Here is a 21326-nt window from a genome sequence, read left to right as displayed (position 1 = left end):
AAACTATTGCATATATTACACTGGTTTGTCCACGGGCCCCATTACACAAGTTTATTCCAGAAAGGCCGGATTGGTTCAAGGAGCTGAGCCAATGATCCCAGGCCCTTAGAAACCTACATGCGGCTTTGAACCAGCTGTTCCGTGCAAAGAGCAACACCGTGGAGACGTTACAAAGAGAGGGAGTTTATCAATGGAGGACTTGAATAAGAGTACAAGCAGCTCCTGCTCATATGGCAGGAGCAGAGACGCCGACAGAGGAAGCACCACTCTGGCCAACAGGATTCAGCCAGCTGCGGACACAACGTCCACATGCATTCTTTGTCGTCAAGGATTCATGAACTACCTGTTTGCTTGATCACATGGTCACCTTCAGTCTCACAGAAGCCCTTGTGTTGGAGTTGATGGCTACTTTATCAGGGGATGTGACATCTCTGCTTTTGAAAGCACTGCAGAACAAGACACTTTCAGTTCTCTGTCAGTAACATTGCTGTCTATCCAGAGGAGAACGTGACAGTCTGTGGCCGGCTGCTGTCCTCACTTTGGACTGAACTTCTTGAGTATCAGAACTGGAAAAGGTATTGTAGTAGTTATTCATCCCATTAGATCCACCTGTTTAAAGGAGTACACTACGCCCTTTACCTTTTTTGATTTGCAGGCAGTGTATGGTATCTGAATTTCACCAAAGCTGTTTATGAAGTAATCCTATTTCACTCTTTCCACAGTTTCACTGTGCCAGACCGTGTCAGACCAATTCTTGAAAGGCTTTAAGCACTTCTCTTTTGTCTCTGCTCATTACTGAGGAGCTTGTTGAATATTTTAACAGCATTATGGACACTGACGTATTTTTCAGTGGCCCAGCTTCTACTCACTGTAGTCATCTTATCTGAATCCTCATCGGGTCCTCAGGTTCCTCACATTTACTTATTTATTTTCTTATCAATTTGCAGGCTTCTTTCTGGCCTCTTTTAAATTATCTACAAACACATTTTTACCTTTACATCTATCTGTGTAAAGAAAACAGGGATAGCCCAGCCTCTCTTCTTAGTCAACTTGCAAAGTGCAGGATTTATTAATTGCTGTCATTAGCCATGATGTCTTCAACTTAAGCCAAAAAGCTAAGTGGTCTAGAAAAAGTAATCCCTGTTGTTTGGACTTCTGCAGCTCTGTCTATTGTCAAAATGTCCCCTCTCATCGGGGTGGCTACAGCACTGACTGGAGCAAACAGACAAGATCTATATAATGTAAGCATCTTTACATTGTTTATAGTTTCAGAGTTGATTGTAAGGTTCCACTGGTCACCCTGAAATGACTGGTGTCTGGCACCAAGCTACATCACATTTCTCTAATTCCTTGTGTACACGATCCTCAGGCAGGCTCCTATCGGCCCGCCAAGGTCCAGACAAAATACATAATGATCCTCGTAGGCTCTTCAGATTAAAAACCACTCATGATTGTTCCTTTGGCATCAGGGCTACCAGACTTTGCATCTATCTGATGAGCTTTTGGAAATCTGCATTATGCTTTGAACCACTTCTTTAAAGCCACATTTAGATCTATCTGAATGTGTTAGAGCAGCAAACCACCTGAGGATCTGGTGTGCTGGAATTTGCACACTTCATTCGAATTCAGGTTTGAATTCACAGAAAAGTACAAACGTAAATGTAAAAATGTGTGTGTTCTAAGCTCTTTTAAATGTTAACTGCTTAATTAGCCAACATTATTACTATAATTATAACTTCTCCAATTCTTGTTTGGTGTAACAAATGACAAACCTGAAGATCTGTTTTATGTGCAAGCTTAAGTTATTTGTCCAGTATAAATTTCTTCTTTCCTAATTTCTGTTTCTATTAAATGCTTGTTTTGTCTAAATTTGTTTTATTTTTCTTTCTGATTCTATTCTATTTGTTTCTCTTTGTTTTTACTTTATCATTTAACTCTTTTCTGTGAATTCAAATGTTCATCCCAGGTGTAAGGATAAATTTAAATATAAGTTCCAACAAGTTCTCAAGTATTTAGCTTTCATAGATTTTATGTAAAGTTCTAGTTGTGTAGCTATAGGTTTTCTTGTTGCTGTTAGTTTGTTGTCTGTTAGCGTTTTCTATTACTGTAGAATTTTACCTTTGGATGGATGATGCATTTTGCTACATGCAACTTAAATGATCTTGATTCAATTTTACATACCCCTTCTTCAGATATGCATATACTGGATATATATATATATATATATATATATATATATAATATATATACACATATATATAAATATTTTTAAAAAACGCTGTTTTAGTGTTTCATATTCTTCAGTCTTAGTGATTAATATAAAAATAACCGTAGTCCTGCTGTGGTGCTGTCACACACACACTGTCATACTGTGGACTCTAACACACGGTACCATAACAGTGATGTACATAAATCCACATGACCAAAAACGTTGTTGAGTACAATCCAGGCAGTACAGCACACGAGAGCTGCTTTTTCTCTTGCATTTTAGCCCAGCCAGCGTTGCACAGAGAGGGATGCAGTGTTGGTTTGTCTCTCACTCCAGGCCAAATGTGCTGGTTTCCTCCACCGCAATCAGCAGTTTCTCATACAGCATGGTGTAGGAAGGGTACGGAGGCAGGTCCAGGCGGTTAAAACACGTATGAGCTCTGAGAGGGAGACAGAGTGAGAGACAGGCAGCCTGTTAGAGAGAACGGAGATGTACCTTTTTTGGACGTCCAAATATAAACACGTTTTAATTAATGCAAACCTGTTGGTATGAGAACTCAAAAGGAATTTCTCAATTCAATACTGAAATTTCATCACATCTACATACAGTATATAAGATTTATTGTGCTCATTGTCCCCTGCTCTGCAGTGAAACCTGAGCCCTGCTCTCTGTTTCTGCTGAGCACGTTCACATTTTAATGTGTGTTTGCCAAATGAAAGTCCTACTGTAAGGTCAGAGGAACACACCTTGCACATTATCCGATCTACCTGCACTACAGATGAGGGGACATACCATAATAGTTCTTCTACTGAGCTGGTGCACTATAGTGAACTGGGCAATGTCCAAGCTTTACACTGTATGTAAAGCTTCAGGTGCCAGTAAAGAAATAATATAATCTAAACCGAAATGCTTGAGGTGGCAGGCAGTTTTAATAACCGCCTTGCACTTCTGAAAGGAACAACCTTAATGACACGTCTGCCTTCCAAACCTCTCAGGTCACATTACTGGTCCAAAGTGCTAAGTACAGTACATGACCTGCAGTGACAACAGCCCAAAAGTATTGCTTTGCACACGAAAATACACAAGAGGTGACTTTTTGTGACAATTTCATTGGCTGTGATGCTAAATGATGCCTCCTGATGATTTTACAAACTGAGTTGCTGTTTTGCTCAATTCAGAAGGATTTATTTTACAAGAGAAAAAGGCTTTGTATGAAAGCAGAGTTATGTTGAAACAAGCTGTAGAGACAATTTAAAATTGTTTCCCCGTTCTATTCTGGTTTTGTATTTCATTCACGTCGACATGTGGGAAACAAGAGTCTTAACGGTGTTTACTGACAGTGAGGTGGTTAGTGTTCTCAGATCATACATTTGATTTCACATTTGATTGTTTCACACTCAGCTCTAGGGTACTGTGATGGCATTTTCACTGTTTTCTCATTTTGTATTTGTATTTCATAATGTTTTAAATTATATCACAGTAAAGTGGTACCTAGATATCTGGCCTGAGGGCAAACTTCTCCGATGTGCGCCCAGGTCAGTGGTCGGAACTTGTAAATGTTAATGAACCAAGTTACTGAATGGGGATGTGACGTCCTGACTGAAGACCCGCCTTGATGAGCAGAGTGACAGATTGCATTTCATTTCATTTTGGCACCAAAAGAGCACGGTAACATGAAAATGTAATAGACTGGGGGTGCTGCGCTGCATTTAAATATTGTCTGCTTCAAGTTGTCTGCAAGTTTTTGAAAATGAAATGCCAATTGCCATTTTCATTTTCAAGTGTGACTTAATACTGCTTACACAAATGGAAAATCAGGTTACATTGATTATATTGCATTTTCATTTTGAATTAACATTTGAATATTGTCCACTTTAAAACATAGTACAACTCATTTTAATATGGTCATCCAATGCCCATATAAGTATGTGGAAATTGCATTTTCATTTAAAGTTTTACCCAAATAACACATACATATGTGGAACATTATAATGCTGTTGTGGAAAGTTTTCATGATCATTTTAATATAGCCCCCAATAGATTCTGGTTGTTGTCACTGCAGTAAACTGGCTGGTGATGTTCTGATTTTCTTGTCATAAATCCCATTAAAAAGCCAAACCAACAATATGTTAGATTGTCTTACAAAACTTTCTGTCTGCGTCTCCCAGCTCCAAGCCCATTGGTTCCTACTGAAGACGTAAAGCTTAAAAAAGGATCACAACTAAAAACATTTACTTTAAAAAAGACTCAGATCACTAGTTTTTATCAAACGTTGCTCAAACAGAAGGTAATAGAGCATTTCTTGCGGACTGTTTCAACGGCGGATATATCCACAGGTGGTACTCCAGTTAGTATCTGCCGCAGCAGGATTGTGTATGATGAGGGAACCTCCTGAGGATTGCTTGACAGTCCGGATCATTTTTCAACTTTACAAAAAAACCCCTGGTTGTGTCTAAGTAGTGGAGCACACCTTTCATCAAGTAGGCAGCAGGGCTTTGACTTTAAGGAAAAAAGTCTCATTATTAGAATATTTAATGAGAGCAGGCTTGGCAGCATGGCTTTATGGGAAACAAGGTTAGATACCTGGGTAGTGATGTGACTTTGCCCCACTTCTCAATGCAGAACCGTCGAAGACCATTAGATCCCCGCAGCGTGGCAAAGCCTTCGTAGGGCACGCTGGACGTCCCGGTGACAAACTGCAGCAGACGAAGACGCTGCTCATTGTTGAACCGCTCCACAGCGGCCCAGAACCACCGCATCACTATGTGCCCATCATGGTAACCTAGTGATCGGGAGGCAGGTTCACTCTGGTTAGGGGCTTTGCATAGACGAGTGTAGTTTATACCAGTTCTTTTATGAATGCATACTGTATTTAAATGTAACTTCAAAAGGTCAATATTGGCATTTTGAGTACAAAAAACAGAAAACATTCTGACTCTGAACTCTGGTAAACTCCCCTCACTACAGAAAGATCCAATCACACCAGGATTATGTCCACTGGAGACTCGGAGCTGCTTGCTGGGAATGAGATGTTCAGGCTGATACAACTCTTGTGTCTGAATGGTAAACGTGATGCTGCTTAGCAGGAGGAAACAGCTAGCCTGGCTCTGTCCAAAGGTAAATTTGCTACCAGCATCTGTACACTTGTGTGGTCTGTCAATATTATTTAGTTTGAAATTTGGCAAAATACCCTTTTTTTTGTTTGTTTGTTTGTTTATGTGGTAAGCTTAGCTAAGCTGCTTGCTGGCTGGCTCCAATTTTATATTAAGCATACAGACAATCAGGGGGGTTTCTCATCTTACTCTGGGAAAAAATGGAAATACACTTAATGTCAAACTAATAATTTGGCCAAAGTGTACAGACTGCATTCACACCCGCCTGAGACTCAAACACAGTGTGAGTCATGCTACATCCAGATGTAGGACGTTTTTCTGTTAATGTAAGAGGGGCCTATAAGGATTTTAGGAACAGTTTCGTACACACCTCCTCTGTACTCTGTGTTGCTCCTCCAATCACTGAGGTCGATCTCTACAGTCCCGGCGATGACCAGCTCCAGCTCCCGTGCATCGAACACTGACACCAGCCTGGAGTCTACCACCTGAGTTGGAGAAAAACAACGACTTATTATGTTATCTTCTTGTCTCATTGTTGGTTTCTGTTTCAAATGTTGCTCCCTATAGCTGGCTTACAGTAGACCTACAGCCTTATAGTGAGTATTTATAAATGACAAAAAAATCTTCTCTGAGAAGTGAAACAGTATTGTTTACCTCGTAGAAGCCTCGGACCAGCGCCTCTGTCTGCTGCACCACTCCTCTCTCCACCCTCCATTTGGTCATTCGCTCTATGTAATCCTTCTTGTTCTTCTCAGTCACCTGGAGGTTGGAGCCTCCCGACTTCAGCTCCCGCTCCGTCACCTGCAACACAGGAGGCACTGGGTCTAGTTAACAGTTCAAGTCATCTAAGCAGCATATTAACAGCTTGTCCTTGTGGATATCTATTATAATAATAATATGTATATCCTAAAGAGCACAACAGCTCACATGCATGTGGTTTACATTGTAACTCAAACACCCGCTGACCTGGCCAAAGACCTCCTCGTTAACGGTGAAGGTGAGGTCCAGGATGTCAGTGATGTCGTTGTCTTTCATCCACTGCAGAGACTGGTGGAACTCCTCGTCCAGATACTCCAGATCAGACAGGTCTGTCGGCCTGAGAGACACCCAGCGCTCACACATACAGCCCACTAAATTACACAGTGCCCGTCTGCTAATCAGTTAGCCAGCGCAGATTCATGTCAGATTCATGTCAGTAGCTGGGAGCAAAACACTGTACCACAGCTGTTGAATTTATTCTAATTTTAAAGAGGTGGTATTATGCTCATTATCAGGTTCAAAATCCTATTTAGAGGTTGTACCAGAACAGATTTACATGGTTTAATTTTCAAAAAACACCACATACTGCACATTGCTGTAGCTCCTCTTTTCACCCTGTGTTGAAGGCTTCATTTTAGCTATGGAGTGATACATCTTGTCTCTAAATGATCTTTGTTGGGAGTTGCACAGTTCCTAGTTAAGGACTATTAGCCAATCAGAAGCAGAGAAGGGCGGGTCAGTGAGAAGCCGGTAAACACGGCTTCGGTTCAGCATGTATATGTTCCCTTTACCAGCTTAGCAACATGGACTGAAGCAAGAGTTTCAGAGTGGTGAGTTTTTAATCTGTAACAAATCTTCATCCATAAAGTTTTAACTGAGCTCTTTCTCTACATCACAGTAACAACTGTGGAAAGGTGTGTGCTGCAGCTCAGTGTTTTTCCACCAGTGTTTTTGAGGGCGTGTCTGACTAGCCGCTCCGCGAGAGTTGTATGAGGCAGCTGGACTACAAATGAGCTGTTTTCAGGCAGTTCAGAGCAGAGTTTTCTGTGGGAGATGGGAACTCCCTTTGGTGTAGACTTTGGGCTTTTTCACTTTGCAAACCTAGTATATGCACAAAAAAGGTATATAACTCAATAAAGGAGAGGGGAAAAGCCAAAGAGCATAACATCACCTCTTTAAGCTTCGCAATTGGATGCTTTTGAAATGCGTCTTAGGATTTGTAGTTTACTCATCTTCTAATGTTATGTACACAGGCTTGTATCAAATATATTATAACGCAGCTGTTCATCTTTTGTAGTGATGATTCAACAGGGAGAGGTTTATGTCTATCCAAGCCTTTAAGAATCAACTACTTTGTGACTTGTCCATGCGGCAAATATATGGGATTTTTCTTCCAGAACCCGAGATGCTTGAAATAACTCCTTTCACACCACAACTCTATCGTACCATTGCATTTTCAGAAGAGTTCTCTGCATGCACATGAACAAGTGTCTGTGTGTCTAGAAAGACAAACATATACCCTCACAAGATTAGATTTCTATAAAGTTAATTTCCTTCTATTGTTTTAACGACAAACGTTATGGTACGTGTGGGTGTGAGTACTGACTGTCTGAGCAGGGCCTTGTAGAAGGGTCTCGTGAAGAAAGCATCCAGCAGGTACTGATGTATCAGAGCCAGGCCCAGGATACGACCACTGAAACGGAACCTGGACTCACGCACAGAAAACATTAGAATCACTTTGACAGTCTCACATGAACACGTAAAATGAGCCAAATGTCTCTGCCGACGTCAGACTCATTTCTTTAATACACACAGTATATATCACATTATATTATAATATTTCTCAGTCATGTAGAGCAACAGGGCAAACTATAGGGGTTTTCATTATTTCCCTTAATAAATGACAGTAAATATTATTAAGTTTTGATTATGTACAAAAACTAGGATCTGTGCTCATTTGAAATTGAGTGTAAATTTCTATTAATTTGTTCACAATGAAATGAAACAACCTCTTAAGGAAACATTCACTGTGTGCTCACGTTTCATAGTTAATTCACTCAGTAATTTCAGCAAGTTTTACCGAATAATGATTCACTGTGTGTGTGTGTGTGTTTGTGTGTGTGTGTTTGTGGTGCACAGCTTACCATTCCAGATGGTTCTCAACAAATGCTGACATGGGGCTGATCTGAACGGTGTAAGTATCATTAGCTGAGTATTCAAACAGGCCGTAGTATGGATTGAACAACTCCTGAGACAAGAGGAAGAAGAACTCTCTGGACGGACCACTGTAGTCCAATCTGAAGAGACAAGAAGAGAGAGAAAGGACATTTTTACGCATTTGGTTCATGGTGTATTTGTACAGTTAAACTGATAATATAGTCTTCCTCTGATCTACATAAATGTGGAATGAAAATACCCTTGTGACAGAGAAAACATTTTGATGCATTGTTTTATGCTTACTGTGCTCAAATCATAATAATTATGTAAATGCTCAGTACCTCTGTGAAACATCACCACTGCCCTCCAAGCATGTCAGATGCAAACCCAAGTGATCAGATTGAGATTATTTATTATTATTTTATCATGCTGTGATAGAGAGTGTAGTGCATTACGGAATCGTACTTTGATTTGGTAACATATCAGTGACCCTCCCATCTTAAATCCTGAATCTTGAGAGCCTTGCTTGATAGGGCTCCTCTCGAGAAGCTTTAATGGCATGAACTCTCTTCTCTCTCTCTCTCTCTCTCTCTTATTCTTAATCTGTTTGTCCCTCTCACTTTGAATTAATCAACCACTCTCTCTCTTTCAGTCTTCCTCGCTCACTCTCAAACCTGTTCCTCTCTACCTCTTTCATACATTTCATTAACAAACCTTTTCCTTTTTCAGCCTGCAGATTCTAGTCACACTAAGAGTGTGTTGTCATGACCACTCCTGTGCGTCATGTGAAACATGACGGAGTGTGTGTGTGTTTGTGTGTGTGTGTGTTTGTGACTCTCACCCCTCCTCTCCCAGAAAAGTGACGTAGAGTTTGTTCCTCTGCAGCTCTTTGCGGGAGTACGCCATCACCTGGTTAAAAGTTCCCTCCAGCAAGTGTTCTCTCCTGATCAACAACCTGCAACAACCAGGACAGCCACACATCTCACTGAGACTATCTCCATGCAGGGTACAGCTTTAGTCTCCCCTGGACCCCCTCCAAAGTTTGACCAGACAACAAAAGAACTATAGTCTATAAAATCTTTGAATGATTTGGATTTTTCACATTTTATTTATTCAACTTCATTTTTTGTTAAATTTTTCTAACATGCAGGTCAGAATTTAGTTTCAAAGCATTCCCTACAAGGGCAGGAATACAATTCTGTTGGTAGGTAGTTAATTCCTGAAAGTATTTAAATTTAAATGTATTCTTTACTGGAACCCAAATTCCCAAAACACAACTTTTAGAGGACATTACCTCACTGGCCCTTTCTCCCTGGACAAAGCACAGTGAACATATACTACTGTACTACTATATGTTGTTACACAATAGATCAAATATCATAAATAAAATGATGCAGATCATTAAACACATACTGTATTTCTGGGGCCAGATTGGGATTATTTTAGAAATGTCGGAAAAAGCACTCTGAGCTGTGTCTGATTTACTACCTGGATATTTACTACCTATTATCTACTGTATAACTGCTACAATTTAATGGGAGCATATAATAAAACAGTGTTTGGAAAGTCTATAAAATCACTTTTTGATGGTTCAATAAGTTTAGTTGTGTAATCTGCACCAAGTCTTACTTGATCTTGCCTGGTCCCTGTCCGTAGCCCTTGGCTTCTAATTTCCTGTAGAAGTTTCTTAGTTTGGCTTCAAAGTCTCTGCGGTAAGGAGCTGGAGCCCTGGCCCTCTGCAAGCCTGCACACACACACACACACACACACACACACACACACACACAGAACAGAAATAAAAGAAGAAAAGAAAATATACAAGAGAAGTTAATATGAAACACTGCAAAAGGTCTTTGTTTAAAATGAAATGATTTAAGGCGCGAGTTTTGTGAGTCTGTGAATGACAGGTAGAGACTTTTTTCATAAGAGGCAACATTTTCTGTAACACAATGGTGGAGGAAGTATTTAGATCCTTTACTCAAGTAAAAGCACAAATACTATACTGTATGTCAAAATATATAGAAATAGATTCCTGCATTCAAAATGCTGCTTTCATAAAAGTACAGAGGTATTATCAACAAAATGCCATTTAAGTAAAAGTGCTGATTATGTTACATCCAGAGGGTTTTATTATTATATTATTGGATTTTAAAGTGCATCTAGTGGTAAAAAAGAGACAATATTTCCAGATATTATACAATATATAATGTAGCAGAGTCAAAGTATAACATAGCATAAAGCACAATATATGAAAAAATGTCCCACTGCTTATGATCATGACTTTGGATAAATGTTCACATTTAATGTCAGCTAGGCAGGAAGCTCTTTTCAGAATTCAGGGCTTTATAGCAGTTAAGTGATGAAATGGCTTTAAAGTGTGAGCCAGCTTTCCTTTAGTCACCCAGCAACCAAAATAACAAATGACAGACAACGACAGAGATCATTAACAGATTCCTTTCACATTTACAGAGGATTTACAAGCAACCGGCGGCACTTGTAGAAGCAGCAGCTGGCAGCTCCTTCAAACTTTGCTACACTTTTGTTTTTGACATTTAATGTGAAGATGAAACTTGCATATTATCATCTGGTTGCTGCTGTTTACATTCTCCCCAGGTGCAAATTCAAAAACTGCACTGCAGAATGTTCTGGGTGTACATGTGTAGCCTAATAGTTATTATGTATATAAATAACTGTATGAATTGCTTTATTTTATTTTATATGTTATATATTTTAATAAACTTTCAATTACATATTAACGACTGTGTGTGTAGCATGAAGGGACTACTAATTTTGTTTCGTTATACAACCTTGTGCTGTATAATGACAAATGAACAACCTTGTAAATAAGACTGTGTGTGCTGCTTTTATTAATTAGGAAAGGACACCTTGAAAATTATGTTTTCAGTAGGAACATTAGGAAGGACATTTATAGAAAATAGTTGGTGTCAACTATCTGAACTTCAAAGATGTGTGACTGGTTGGCTGGCAGACTTACCAGGAGAGTTCTGTGGTGAAGAGGTGGGGGAGCAGCGAGGAGAGAAGCTGAAGCCAGGGTGGATGGGGTGAGGCGGAATATAGGACATGATTTCCTCTTCATATAAACTACAAGAACAGGACACAGAAACGCACAGAGGACATCATTTATCTGAACTACACAAAGTCCAAGCCTCAGTTGTGAATTTAGACATTTGGGAGTAAATCACTCTAAAAGAGAAGAGGTGTTACCCAACATGGGCACACTGGGTTACCTTAAAAGGATGACTAGATCGGCATCACATGACAGCTTCTCCACTCCCTGAGTACCTTCTGTCCGAATGTAGTGGATTTTCTCCCTGAACAGTCAACAAAACATAGTCTTTCTTATTTGTTCCTTTTCTATACTGACTGTAATTCAAAAGGTAAACATTTGGGTTTGGTACTGAGATTCATGGAGTACTTTTGTGATCAAAATGTACTTAAATGCAGGTTCTAATCACAGCCTACCAATAAACTATAACTGAGCACAAGGCACGAGCCATTCATCCATGATATAACACATATATATAAAGCAGCTTAATCATTCTACACTGACAGTTCATTTCCAGCTGTATGTTGGAAATCTCAAACCATCTTGGGACAAAGACTGGACAAACTACACAAAGACCGCTTCCGCCAGCTTGCACACATCTTTTAGTCGTTGACAGTAAGGAGGGAGCTCAAAGTTAACCACAGCGTAAATGCATCAGGAAACACAATGGTCCGTAACCACTGAGCTCTGGAGGTAGATGACTCTGCAAATCCCTCGACAACGGCACCTGTGGCCTGTTCTGACTAAAACATACATGGATGTTAGCCAGCAGCTTGCACTGTGTGTATACAGAAGCATTTGTGCTGAAAAACCAAAAAAGGAGGGAAAAGGCACAGAGAGGTGAGGTCCTCGGTTTATTTACCGATATGTCTCCCCCTGGATTAGTTGCCAGTGTCAGTCAAACATCAAACATGTTAAAAAGAAAATTGGTATTAATGGTCAGGAACGAAACAAAGTCTAACCAATCAGCCCTGGTGTTGGTTGTTTAGGTGTAAGGGTGGAGCGGTTCATTTGTGTGTGATCCAACCTTGATGTGGCCCAACTACAAGGTGTACTCAACAAGTTTCAATAGCCAGAGAATGAATAAAAGTCTGTTCTGGACTAGCAACAAGGTCTTGTTGATATTTAGGAAAATACGACCTATTTTCTGTTTCATTCTCATGAGGCTTTCAGTGATGCATTTTGGTTTGCTTGAATGTTTTTCTACGTAAAGAAAAACTGTATGGGGAAATGCAACATGTTTAATAGATAATCCACGGTGTCAGACCAGAGCAAATGAACTACAGATTTGAAATCGCTCTAAATGCACCGTAAGGGCACAACCGGACGGAGAGTCTCTCAAAAGGTGGGTTTTGATCTGCGTCCACTCATGCCCCATCCACACTACTGCGCTTTAGTTTTAAAACAGAGACCTTTGTCTCTCTGATAGGGTCTCATAAGTCATGCAAAGCAGAAACACGATGCTACTGACAGAGTTTTTGATTTGGTATTTTTATTAAAATATTTTGTGCTGTGCAAATAACACTTAAAGCCTACACTTGTACTGTGTATGACGCTGTATTTACTCCCAGTCTGTTTTCTGCCGCCACGGCCACTTTACATTCAGTAACAGTGCAAGCTTGCTATCGGTCCATTCAAAAAAAAAATCTGGTGTGGTTCTTCGTCTGTAGTACTTTATTCTTTAGTCAAATCTTCTGTAGACCATAGACCATCTGCTTCATGTTTACACTGGGCATGCGCATGCCCAGTGATCGGCCACCTGATGTGCGTTTTCAGTTGTTTTAGTATAAAAGTTATATAGAGTTCCGGAGTAGTGTAGATGGGGCCTCAGACCCTGGTGTGGATTGTTTGTGTGAAAAACGACAGATCAGAACTAAAATATTTTCTACCTTGGTCTGGATGAAATGAACCAAACTACAAGAGTTAAAGTGACCTAAGACACAGTGTAAAATTTCTTATTTGATGACAGATTATGAACCCTAGCACTCTCATCTCACCATTTAGTTTAATTTCTGTTGCTTGGGCAGTGCGTGAGATTTCAGAACTGAAGTGCAGGAAAAGAAGAAAAAGTAGAAGATGAACAAGAACAAGAATTATCTACCACTGAACTGCAATGAACACAAAGAGGGAATTAAGTATTAAAAATTGTATCTTTGAAAAATACCAAAGAACTCTGTAGAAGCATCACAATAGCTTAAGATGAATGTGTGAATTTATGCATGGAACAAGCATTGTGGACCAGGAACTCTCACTTGATATGTATGATAGGATAAAAACCAAAGCAGACAGCATGGATGAATTCTTTAAGAAAGAAGCATACCTCAGTGCGTGGTTTCTGCTGAGGCTGGGCTGTCGCTCCTGCAACATGTCAAATATGTTTGGCTGTCGAAGGAACGCCACTATCTTGTCATTGTAAGCTAGAGAGATGGAGACAAACAGAGAGAAGCAGTCAGGCAGTGGTCCAAGAAAGGGTCATTAGAAAAAGAATCAGTAAGAGATAAACATTGTGTTCAAATGACAGACATTACGGCGGTGCCTACACGGAGCGCTGAGTTGTTGTGAGTCAGCATGATGCTGACTTCGTATGGCGGCTACCAGGCTGTTTCCAGGTCTGGCCATCAGAGAAGCCCCCCGACTCCTGGACACATCAGAGGCCTGGGAACAAACACCAACAGGACACAGCTGACTCTCACAGTCTGACATTATATTATAAGCACTGTCCTCCTGTTTAATAAAAACTACAGGGAGCAGCTGTTTGAGGAAATAACTCAGCTAAAAATTCAACTATATATTTGGAAGCTGTCTTTTCAGATTTATGTCTTCAGCAGGAACCAATGTGCCTGGACATAAGCAGAAGCTCGGGTAATGATAGAGCTGTAGTTTGGGATTCATATGTAACTAGTGTGGATCCATGATTGGACAGGTAGTAAAGGTGTGTGAGTACCTCCCCAGCGCTGTAGCTGCGTAGTCTCTGCAGATGCTGTCTGTGGGCAAGGTGGCCGGGCAGCCGGCCATTCTGCAGAGGGATGCGAGGGTCGATGAAGGTCGTGGCTCGACTGTTGTGGTCCACAAAAAAAGACTGAGACAGAAAAAAATGGACTGAAATTGTTCAGTAAGTACTTTAAAACAGTGATTTTAAATGACCTGCCTTTGACATAATGGCTCTTTGTAATAGTATTTTAATGAATTTCATTCATTCATTCTCTTCAGTATTTATTTATTATGTTTTCTTTTTCTCTTTTCCCTTCATACATTCTTGAGCAAATCAGTTCATTCATGCACACACATTCACACGCCCTCAAACCGGGATCTACACTCAACATGAACTTATCATCGTTCCTTCAGCTTGAAAGAAATGATTGGCTGGCTTAGCTGCCTAACTGCCTGTCTACCTGTGCACACTCTGGCCGTGCACTCGCTGCACATGAACATGTGTTCTGGATACTGGCTTTGGTGGGATTTATTCCTAGCTGTCTCTTGCTGGTTTCTCCATCGTTGCCTACCGCAGCTTTAAGTGTCCAAAATACCAAGGCAAATTTGGCAACATTTTTGCTGGCAATAAACTTGATTGTGATTCTACATATGTGACCTACCTTGCCCTGGGGGTCAGTCTTGATCTCCCAGCCTCTTGGCAGCTCCAGCTGAGTGTCTGCGAACTTGTTGAGGAAAACCACCAGGTCCCGGTTATGTTGGTAGCGCTCAAAGTTCCTGGCATCACGACGCACCTTCAGGATCATGTGTTTCACACAGCTGCTGCTGGTGAACATTCGGTAGGCTGCCTGGAGAGAGAACACCTACAAGTTCACCTTTACATTTATTAAAGTTAATAAAGCACTCAAAAAGCTGTTTTGATCTTATTTTGGCTATGCATTTGTGAGTGAGGGAAGAAGGGTGTGTGTATCTAAATAGATGCTTTCCTCAGTGTCAAGCAAACTTTGGATTCATTTCCAATGCTGTGACATCTGAGATTTCAGTTGGCTGATGAAAAACAACTTTTTCAATTCAAGAAATTCCTAAATTCATATCAAAGACTGTGGTTGGAGATATTCTATTATATTGTCAAATTCTACAAATTCACTGAAAGGACTGAAACACAGGTAGAAATCAAAGGATCTAAAGGATTTGATCAGTTTTCTACTGAAGATGTAAATCTTTAAAAATAGCTCACAAATACAAAAAGGCGGTCATTCCATTAAAGCGGGACTGGGTATTGCATTTCAGAAGCATTTTTGTGGTATTTGAAATGCTTTCGGGATGGAATTCTCTTCACATCCCGACAGCAATCAAGTCAAATGCTCGGACACAAAAATGAAATCCAGTATCTGTGGTTGTCACAGGACCTGCCTGTTTTCCTACCTGTGTGCACTCTGCACTGTAGTTTTTAGTGCATGTTACTCAAAGCAGAGACGTGGCTCTTTACTAAAAGAGGGACATGTTTTCAACCTCCAGTATGGTTATTTTAATCCAGTGGTCTATACTGTCAGTTGCTATTTCAACAAATACATCTGTAACTAATTTAGCACAATAAACTGTATATAAGCAATGCATTGTGCGTGTGTGTGTGTGTGTGTGTGTGTGTGTGTGTGTGTGTGTTGGTTAGAGTAAGGTTAAGGTTAGGATAAGTGATGGAAACACGATGGTGTGTGCGTGAGGTACTCACATAATTACTGTGCAACACAGTGAAGAACTCTGGGTGTGTGATGAACTTGACAGCAGGTGATTGGAGGAGATGGCCGATCTTCTGGTGATTGACAGGGGAGGCGGGGCCTGCAGACACAACAGGGCAATTACTTTCTCTGTATAGTATTTTAAGCCAGTTTACTGAAGTAGGGTTTGACCGAGGTACATGGTACATACCAATAATAAATATAATATTGAATATGTTTAAGGAAATTACAGTGGGAAAAAGTACTGCATCAGAAAATAAGCTGATACAAAATAGAACCAGTATTTATGCCTTCAAATGGTGAAGAGTCTGTAGTCCCACAAATGAGCATGATCATAATCCTACTACAGGAATGTACCTGTCTGAGGAGCATCTGAATCAGTCTCTGTACTGCCGCTGCGCTCTAACCTCTGACTCCCACCGTCCTCCTCTGTGGCCATGGTCCTCTGGATGTTCTGGTACCTGCACAAACAACAAGTCATCCTCATACAGGAGTATGAAGTATGAAGCATGTTTCTTCATTTGGCTTGTGAAGTATTGCTGGGTTTGTCAGGGGGATCTGCACCTTTCACAGAAACACATTTCACATGTTTGGAGACCTGTCTAGCTACTAGTGCTATTTATAATCTTTCCATCCAGCTTATCCTTTACAGGGTCACTGGGGGGCTGTACCCTAGACCCTGGACCAGTTCATCACAGGGCTGACACATACAGACAAAAAAACATTCACACTCACCTACGGGCAATTCAGAGTCACTAATAAACATGCATGTTTTTGAATTGTAGGAGGAAACCATGCAGACGGTTTTGAATTATGTTACTGTATTTTTCATATGAGCTTATTACCACAAAATGCTTCCTAAATGTTAATGGTTTGACTTTCTTTTCCAGTCACCAGATGTCAGTATAACTCCACTACAGGCCTGTATGCAGCTTAGAATACTGAAGTGATTGAGGCTTTGCACCCACTCCCTCATTTCCTCCTTACTTGTTTCCTTCTCTCAGCACTTTTCAGTTCAAAAAGATTGTTTGGTTAACAACAACACAACTAAAAACTAAATATTCAGATGTTTTTTGGTATATAGTACTGGACAGTTAAATACGTCATGTGATCATGGTGCAATAACCCTGTAACACTAAAACATCTATTTATTATATTTATTGTTGTAGGTTAAAATACTCATTGCGCACTGTGGTTACTGTACACAGACAGACATGAACCACTTTGCACTCTAACACAGCCTTGCATCAGTATCCCTGTTTACAATAATTTTTTTATGTGAATATTTAGCAGTTTTCATATTTAATCATTTTAAATTATGTTTATTTTGTTTTATTTTTTTATGATATGATATTTCATTGATATGATATGTTTGTACGACAGTGTATTGCTGCCACCATGACAAAAATATTATATCATATTAACCAATTTAGTTCTAAAAGAGAAACAAATATGCTAGAGATTAGAAAAATTGTCAACACGTGCCACATGATTGATGATTGATTTAGGTTACAGTCTACTTTGAAATAAAGTGTTAAAGTGTAAGAGGTCATATAGGACAAGATAAAGGAGGAGATACAGATCCTGTTGTTTGTCGATATTGGCTGACACTCGAGTGCCTGCTGATCATTACAGTTGGAGCTCCCTCTCTGTGTCCCCAGTCTGACCTCCTGTTGAGCTGTTCCATCTGCTGGGTGGATCCTGAGCGGGGGATGCCGTGGTTACACTTGCTGCCGTGTGTCGGTCTCTGCCAGGTTGTGGTCCGGTTCACATGGTCCACATAGAAAACTCTGCCATGGCTGTCGATCCGAGCTTCCCAGTCTGTGGCAACAAAGAGGTAGGGGAGTGTTATTCGGTCACATTTGAGTGAGTTGGATGTAAACAAACCTCTTCCTTGAATGTCGTTAATCCTAAAGACAAATGAAACGAAGCTCAAGAACTCATCCGAACTGGTTGGTATTATAAATTGATGATATATAAATTGTTAATAACCTCTGGTTGACAAACAATATTGACACCTCCTTCTACTATACAATTCTTTTCAACTGCATTATTATTATCTACAAAAGATCTTGCAATTTTTGAAGGTACTATTTGGGTTATTATAATTCACGAAATATACTTGCAATGACGCCACACATTCTCACATCTAATGAGATACATAAAGACAGCATTGTGTGGTTCAGTAACAGCATCATTCAAACTCAGTAGTTTAATACACTGAAATTACAAAAATATCACAGAAATCCTACCTTTCATAATCACTCACTCCATATTTCAGTATCCCCACACACATTTTCCTAATCGTTTTGCTTTGACACTACCCACTCACAAGGACTGTGTTTCTACTATAAAGAGAAACAGGGAGAGAGGTGTTTTCCCCCTTCTGCTGATGCTGTCAGAGTAGCAGTATCCTCTGGGCTCTTCGTAGGCACCTCACCTCACCGATATCACTGACGCTCGGGAGATGGGTACCAATGATCTTCTGAGCAGTTTTAATCACGCCGCTGCAGAGCCCTCCAGTCCTGGGCCGTGCATATCCCATGCCAGTTTGTGATGTTTCCAGTCAGGATGCTTTCTATTGCTCCTCTGTAAAAGCTGACAAGTACTTGGCACGGGAATTTGGCCTTCTTAAGCTTCCTCAAGAAATCCAGTCGTTTCTGAGTTTTCTCCACGAAAGCTCAGAAACGATGACCATGTCAGGTTCTCTGTGATGCTGATTCCCAGGAACCTGAAACTATTCACCTGCTCCACCTCAACACCACTGATGTAGACAGGAGAGTGTCTCTTCTGCATTCTGTTTCATGTGTGCATCCACGCAGTCTCGCTCACTCATATACACAATTCCCCATGTCCTTAAATGAAGTGATTGTGCACCATTTGTGACTGTCTCCCTCCCTTTAATGACATGCAATTTTTAGCAACCCGGTTACTTTTCCAGAGGCTGCTGCAGAACTATGTGGGCTTACAGGCTCAATCCACTTTGTTCTTTGAGACAGAAGATAAAAACACCTCAGTGAAGATGACTTGGCACTAACTTGGCAAGTAGTGGAGTACTGTAATTATGACCACTTATGTTAGACCACATACTGTCTACAACTGAGGGTGTTATTTATTGTCCTTTTTAGGAAATTTCACCCCTAACCTGTTTGATGCAGTGGTGTCTGGTGAGTTTGCATGTTTGGTTCTGGTTGTGTAAATGCAAAGTGGACCAACCACAGGAAATGGGATAGAAACTTTGTGTGAATTAAAAATCTTAAACCAGCATTAACTTAATTTTTTTTGGTCTCTTCAGGGACTGTAATTCTATCTTGTTTCAGGACACTAAATACACATATTGGTTTAAATTTTCTTTTCAGTAGGCCAATTTAAAATCGTATTTCATTGCAGAGTGCTGGAGCGCATTCGCACAGCACATGGCCACCACAATACACAATAAAATAAATGAGCAATTAAGGTAAACATAACAAAATGATGCGTCTGGTTTACCAAATATTCCATCCAACCATAAGCTGACAAAAAGAAAAAGCTGACACATGACATTTGTTTTGACACATTTTGGTAAACTGTAGTTCTGCTCTCTGTTAAGATGCAGAATAAAGTAAAGGTGGGAGGTACTATAGAATGTGATGCGCTCTCAAGAGATCCCCCTACTCTCCCAAAGAAATGTAGACTACCCTCCCCCTTTCTGAACCATCCTCCTCTTTTCATACAGCCCCTTAAAACTTAAGACTTCAACCAGAAACAGGTTGAAATCATATCTCAGAACTGGTACTTTAGGATTCAATTATAGACAGAACGGAGTTGAGAAGGACACTTAGTAGTACTAATACTACTAGTAGCACTAATAATGATGCACAGCAATGACTTAGACCTAGTACTAATAGTACTACAACTAATACCAATAGTACAAGGACAAATACTAATGCTGTTTTCATCTTTTTATTCATCGTTGTTGCTATGTTCTTGTCTTGCAGGTTTTCTTCCGAGCATCTGTGAACTGAACCATCCTGACTGCTACCTGTCTACCTTCCTATGTACCTACCTACCTATCTGTAAGGTATATTTCGTCATTAAACCAGACTGTCTCTCGCATTTGGGTCCTTCTCCTCTCTCGTACCCATGTGGCAGTAGTTCAAAACTGAAACAGTTGTTGTTTAATGCACCATGTCGTTTCTGTAATTTGTGTAAACTGTTGTTAAGTGGGAGACTGGAAAGCTATTGTTGGGGCCATCGATATTCCACCATTAGGACTTCATTTGGCTGATAAATGGGCACAGTGAATGTGTGAGACAAGGATTGGAGCAGCTTTTCTCAACCCTGCCTAACAGTTGGAGGAGGAAGATGATATTTAGGGAATTAGTAATAATAATTTGGCTTTGTAGTAGTCCTGCTCCATTTCATCACACTTAAGGTGGTTTTAGGTGATCGAGTGTTCTAATAATGGCATTCACTTTCCCCCCAGTTTCTACAGAAACGAGGCTTAAGTGTGATCAGCCTTCATTCTCTTGCTCACACACAGTTGCAGTGCAGCTGAGTGTCACTCGATGTAAATGCAGTCCTGTGCTTGTATTTTCGATAAGTGGATCCAGTCCATGGTGTCAGATTATTGAATACACTACTTACAGTGAGGAAAATAAGTATTTGAACACCCTGCTATTTTGCAAGTTCTCCCACTCAGAAATCATGGAGGGGTCTGAAATTGTCATCGTAGGTGCATGTCCACTGTGAGAGACATAATCTAAAAAAAAAATTCCAGAAATCACAATGTATGATTTGAACTATTAACTATTATTAACTATTTATTTGTATGATACAGCTGCTAATAAGTATTTGAACACCTGTCTATCAGCTAGAATTCTGACTCTCAAAGACCTGTTAGTCTGCCTTCAAAATGTCCACCTCCACTCTATTTATTATCCTAAATTAGATGCACCTGTTTGAGGTCGTTAGCTGCATAAAGACACCTGTCCACCCCATACAATCAGTAAGAATCCAACTACTAACATGGCCAAGACCAAAGAGCTGTCCAAAGACACTAGAGACAAATTGTACACCTCCACAAGGCTGGAAAGGGCTACGGGGAAATTGCCAAGCAGCTTGGTGAAAAAAGTCCACTGTTGGAGCAATCATTAGAAAATGGAAGAAGCTAAACATGACTGTCAATCTCCCTCGGACTGGGGCTCCATGCAAGATCTCACCTCGTGGGGTCTCAATGATCCTAAGAAAGGTGAGAAATCAGCCCAGAAGTACACGGGAGGAGCTGGTCAATGACCTGAAAAGAGCTGGGACCACCGTTTCCAAGGTTACTGTTGGTAATACACTAAGACGTCATGGTCCATGGCATCATGCTT

At 40.4% G+C, this 21326-nt stretch overlaps 1 protein-coding gene across 1 annotated transcript in view; it reads right to left on the bottom strand.

Annotated features, from left to right (window-relative positions):
* Positions 1-2268: 2268 nt before the first annotated feature.
* LOC123978480 (E3 ubiquitin-protein ligase HECW1) overlaps positions 2269-21326 on the bottom strand; it is a 121205-nt gene continuing 102147 nt past the window's right edge. Inside the window, exons 12-29 of the mRNA XM_046061711.1 lie at positions 17640-17793; positions 16330-16433; positions 15966-16072; positions 14899-15084; positions 14250-14384; positions 13846-13960; positions 13626-13722; positions 11487-11570; positions 11234-11340; positions 9868-9982; positions 9080-9193; positions 8226-8378; positions 7688-7786; positions 6289-6418; positions 5977-6123; positions 5693-5807; positions 4793-4991; positions 2269-2648 (exon numbers count right to left, since the gene is read on the bottom strand). Of these exons, the coding sequence (XP_045917667.1) occupies positions 2537-2648; positions 4793-4991; positions 5693-5807; positions 5977-6123; positions 6289-6418; positions 7688-7786; positions 8226-8378; positions 9080-9193; positions 9868-9982; positions 11234-11340; positions 11487-11570; positions 13626-13722; positions 13846-13960; positions 14250-14384; positions 14899-15084; positions 15966-16072; positions 16330-16433; positions 17640-17793 (2273 nt within the window). The 3' untranslated portion in view covers positions 2269-2536. The remainder of the gene's footprint in view (positions 2649-4792; positions 4992-5692; positions 5808-5976; positions 6124-6288; positions 6419-7687; positions 7787-8225; positions 8379-9079; positions 9194-9867; positions 9983-11233; positions 11341-11486; positions 11571-13625; positions 13723-13845; positions 13961-14249; positions 14385-14898; positions 15085-15965; positions 16073-16329; positions 16434-17639; positions 17794-21326) is intronic.

This window comes from Micropterus dolomieu, linkage group LG01 (assembly GCF_021292245.1).
Source record: "Micropterus dolomieu isolate WLL.071019.BEF.003 ecotype Adirondacks linkage group LG01, ASM2129224v1, whole genome shotgun sequence".
NCBI classification, from domain to species: Eukaryota; Metazoa; Chordata; class Actinopteri; order Centrarchiformes; family Centrarchidae; genus Micropterus; species Micropterus dolomieu.
Note: the sequence above shows the minus strand (reverse complement) of the source record. Positions and strands in the feature narration are given on the sequence as shown.